Source organism: Triticum dicoccoides, chromosome 7A (assembly GCF_002162155.2).
Source record: "Triticum dicoccoides isolate Atlit2015 ecotype Zavitan chromosome 7A, WEW_v2.0, whole genome shotgun sequence".
In the NCBI taxonomy this organism is placed as follows: domain Eukaryota; kingdom Viridiplantae; phylum Streptophyta; class Magnoliopsida; order Poales; family Poaceae; genus Triticum; species Triticum dicoccoides.
This window is the reverse complement of record NC_041392.1, coordinates 473208-476859: the sequence shown is the minus strand read 5'-3', so window position 1 is coordinate 476859 and position 3652 is coordinate 473208. Positions and strand designations below refer to the sequence as shown.

General features: G+C 46.6%; 1 protein-coding gene across 1 annotated transcript in view; it reads left to right on the top strand.

Moving 5' to 3' along the window:
• The window catches only part of LOC119331491 (E3 ubiquitin-protein ligase RING1-like), a 4011-nt gene extending 563 nt beyond the window's left edge, over positions 1-3448 (top strand). Inside the window, exons 2-3 of the mRNA XM_037604649.1 lie at positions 1-847; positions 2969-3448. The exon at positions 1-847 is cut by the window's left edge and continues 38 nt beyond it. Of these exons, the coding sequence (XP_037460546.1) occupies positions 1-809 (809 nt within the window). The 3' untranslated portion in view covers positions 810-847; positions 2969-3448. The remainder of the gene's footprint in view (positions 848-2968) is intronic.
• The last annotated feature ends 204 nt before the right edge of the window (positions 3449-3652 follow it).

Genomic DNA, 3652 nt, shown 5'->3' with positions numbered 1-3652 from the left:
TCTTCCCCCTCGCCAGCTTCCTCGACCTCCGCAACCCCAGCGATCTCGCCGGGGTCCTCGGCCCGCCATCCCCCTCCGCGCCCCGCGCCGCCTCCACCAACAACCAGTTCGACGTCACCGACTTCCTCCACGGCCACCTCGGCGGCCTCCTCTCGGGCGGCGCCACCATCCAGATCGTCCTCGAGGGCTCCTCCTTCCCCGGCGGATTCGCCTCCTTCCAAGGGGGCCCCGTCCCCGGCGGGGTCAGCCTCGGCGACTACTTCATGGGATCCGGCCTCGAGCAGCTCATCCAGCAGCTCGCCGAGAACGACCCCAGCCGCTACGGCACCCCGCCCGCCGCCAAGGCCGCCGTCGCCGCCCTGCCCGACGTCGCCGTCTCTGCCGACATGATGGCCGCCGACGGGGGCGCCCAGTGCGCCGTCTGTATGGACGACTTCCTCCTCGGCGCCGCCGCCAAGCAGCTCCCCTGCAACCACGTCTTCCACAAGGACTGCATCCTGCCCTGGCTCGACCTCCACAGCTCCTGCCCTGTCTGCCGCCACGAGCTGCCCACCGATGACCCTGACTATGAGAACCACCAGCGCCAGGCCGCTGCCCCTGCTGCTGCTGCTGCGGCACCTGCGTCTCCTGGTGGTGGCAGCCCTTCGCCTAGGGTCATGGAGAGGAGGTTCAGGATCTCCCTGCCCTGGCCTCTCAGGGCTGCTTTTGGCGCGCAGCAGGCGGAGAGCAGCGACCAGGACGCTGCTGGCTCTGCTGACTACAACAACGATCCAGATGCGAGCGGTCGCTCGTATGATGATCTCGACTGAAGCGCTTGCAAGGAAGAGGGGAACAGGGGGATAAGGAGGTATAACCTTTCGCCTTGCACTTGTTACCGCTTTCACATATTTATTTCATTATAACGGTTGCTTGCGTGAGTCGATTGCCCCCAGGTTGACATAGAACATACATTTTATGGCTTTCCATTATTATTACCAAATACTCCAATATCTTGATTTAGATTTTATTATTTACTTTATCTATCTTGCAATGGCATGATGAGACTAGTTGCACACTAGGAAAACTTTCTGTTAATTAAGTCCTCAGTCTGCAGTTGATGTTTTGGTCTATTTGTATGGGTTGGCCGATGCCACGTGCAACGTAGCTAGTTGTATGGTTAATCTTTTCTATGAGCCATGCTAGTTAGACCATAGGAAAAATGCTCTATTAATGAAGTGTTCACCTTCCAGTTCAGGTTTTCATTTATTTGTCTGGGTTGGCTGATGCCACGTGTAAAAGTAAAACGGTTAGAGAGTGGCGGTTTTAGTTCACCAGATATAACCTTTCACATCGCAATTGTTACCGCCTTTACATACTTCTCATTATTATTATGGTTGCTTGCGTAAGACGATTACCACCACACGTTCCGCCTGGTAGACCGAAAACATACCTTGTACAGCTTTCTGTTATTACCAAATACTCCAGTATCTTGATTTTGATTTTAGTAATATCTACTTTATCTATCTTCAATGCAATGATAAGTTAATAGACTGGTGATTCTCGATGGGAGGTGTAGGAAAATGCTCTGTTAATTAAGCGCTCAGCCTCCAGTTTAGGTTTTCATTTATTTGTTTTGGTTGCCTGATGCCACGTCTAGAAGTAGAATGGCGGTTTTAGTTCACCCCTGTATGGTTTTCCATTGCTACCCAATAGTATAAATGGTCAATATCTCAATTTAGATGTTAGCATTTACCTTATTTTATTATGATGAGCTGGACAGTGTTAAATGTCAACGCGGCTCTGACGGTGATTTTTTTCCCTATGATCCATGCTAGTTTCACTGTTGGAAAATTCTTCTATTAAGCGTTCAGCCGGTAGTTAAGGTTTTCATTTGTTTGTCTGGCTTTAGCCAATGCACGTGTATAAGTAAAACGGCTAGTTGTATGGTCATGTCATGTTTATCTAGACTAGATAGATGTTAGAGGAGCGAATAGGAGCAAAACTTCAGTATCAGTACCAATTCATTTGCTGATCAAGATGTTTGATTGTTTTCCTCTTGTTGATTGTTTGGTCAAAGCTGTTCAGGTAGACAGAGCTGTATAGGCTTGTTGAAAATATAAGCGCTGGGCTCAAGGAGCACAGTAGCAGCTTTCAGTAGTTACAGACTTACACTGCATCTAGGATAGTTGTACGGGATGCCATATATTTCCTACTGTGTTTGACTATTGTTTTAGCTTTGATGTAAAAACAAGAAAACTATGAAGCGGTTTTATTTGGTCTTGCGACGTGATAAGGTTTTCATATCCTGGACACAGAGAAGTGTCATCTATGCATTTAGTAGGAGTTGGATAATATCTCTTGTGGAATAAGAAGTGTGGGAGTTATTAGAGGGGTGATGATGTGTTATAGTTGAATGATAGTGCCTGGAGATGCATATATGTTCATAGTATACACTTTGCCGTGTTGTGTCCTAGCTTGATTAATTCTCTTGTCAATTTCTTTAGTCCGTTCCCTTGCTAGGGCCAGGCTGTTTGGAATTTGTGATGGTGAAAGTCTAGCTTATAGTATGTAAATCCTGTTGTGCCTTTTTGGTAGGCACCCAAAGTAGGCAGGTATATGAGTATGAAAGTTGCAAACTTAACTAATTAAGTGTTGTAATGTATTTTCCATGCTGTGATGGAGGCCTTTGTTTTAACACTGCGCTTTGCCACCTGTTGTTTGTCTGGTGCATATTGCCCCTCCTATATTTGCATTCATTTTCCCTGCTGCTGTGATGGAGTCGTTATAATTTGAGATGTAGTAGGCCTGTAACTCCCTAAAACAAGTATGAAGCGCTTTGCCATGTGTTGTTTGTTTATATATTGACGATGGCGCACATTGGGTTGCAACATTAATTTATATATCTGTGCATTGCATCCCAAAACACTAGTAATTGATGAAACTGAAGTGAAGCTGACTGGTTGTTTGCTGTTGTGATATTATGTATCAGGGGCAAACGGACTGGCTGGAAGGAGTCTGAATGCAAGGAAGAGAAGACAAGAAGAAGAAGAAGAAGACTTGTGTTGTTGTTGTTGATCTGAATTGGAAGCTTTTTTTGGTGATGAAGAGTGGCGCCGCCCGTCGATTGATCTCCGTTGCCTCGTCCCCCCTCCCCTCTTTGCCTGTCATGGTTGTAGAAAGAGAGAAAAAAAAAGTAGAGATGATATTCTTTTGTTGCCTGGTCTGGTCTGGTCTGGTTGGTGGGTTGACTTGACTGAATATATACCTTCTTGTGGGAAGGAAGGAAGAAGCTCCCTCCTTCCTAACTTCCTTGTCTGTGTTATTAGTAGAATTGTGTGTCTGTGTCGTCGATCGATCTTCCTTTCTCTCTTGTGGGATGGGAAGAAAGAAAGAAAGAAAGAAGAAAGGGAACCCTAGCGATGCGATCCGACCCGATCCTCCTATATATACATATTGTGTTATACATGAACCGGTGGATGGATGGTGTCTGGAAATGATGCAACACTAGTAGTATTTTGTTGCTTTGTTTTCCCTCCCTAGCTAGGGATTTGTGACCTGCAGGTTAGATGTGCACCCAGGAATGGATGATGCTTCGTTGTGAGTGTGCACGTTGGCACTGAACAACATTTTGGCCTCTTTGATGGATTGATGATTGATTCAGAAAGAAAAAAAA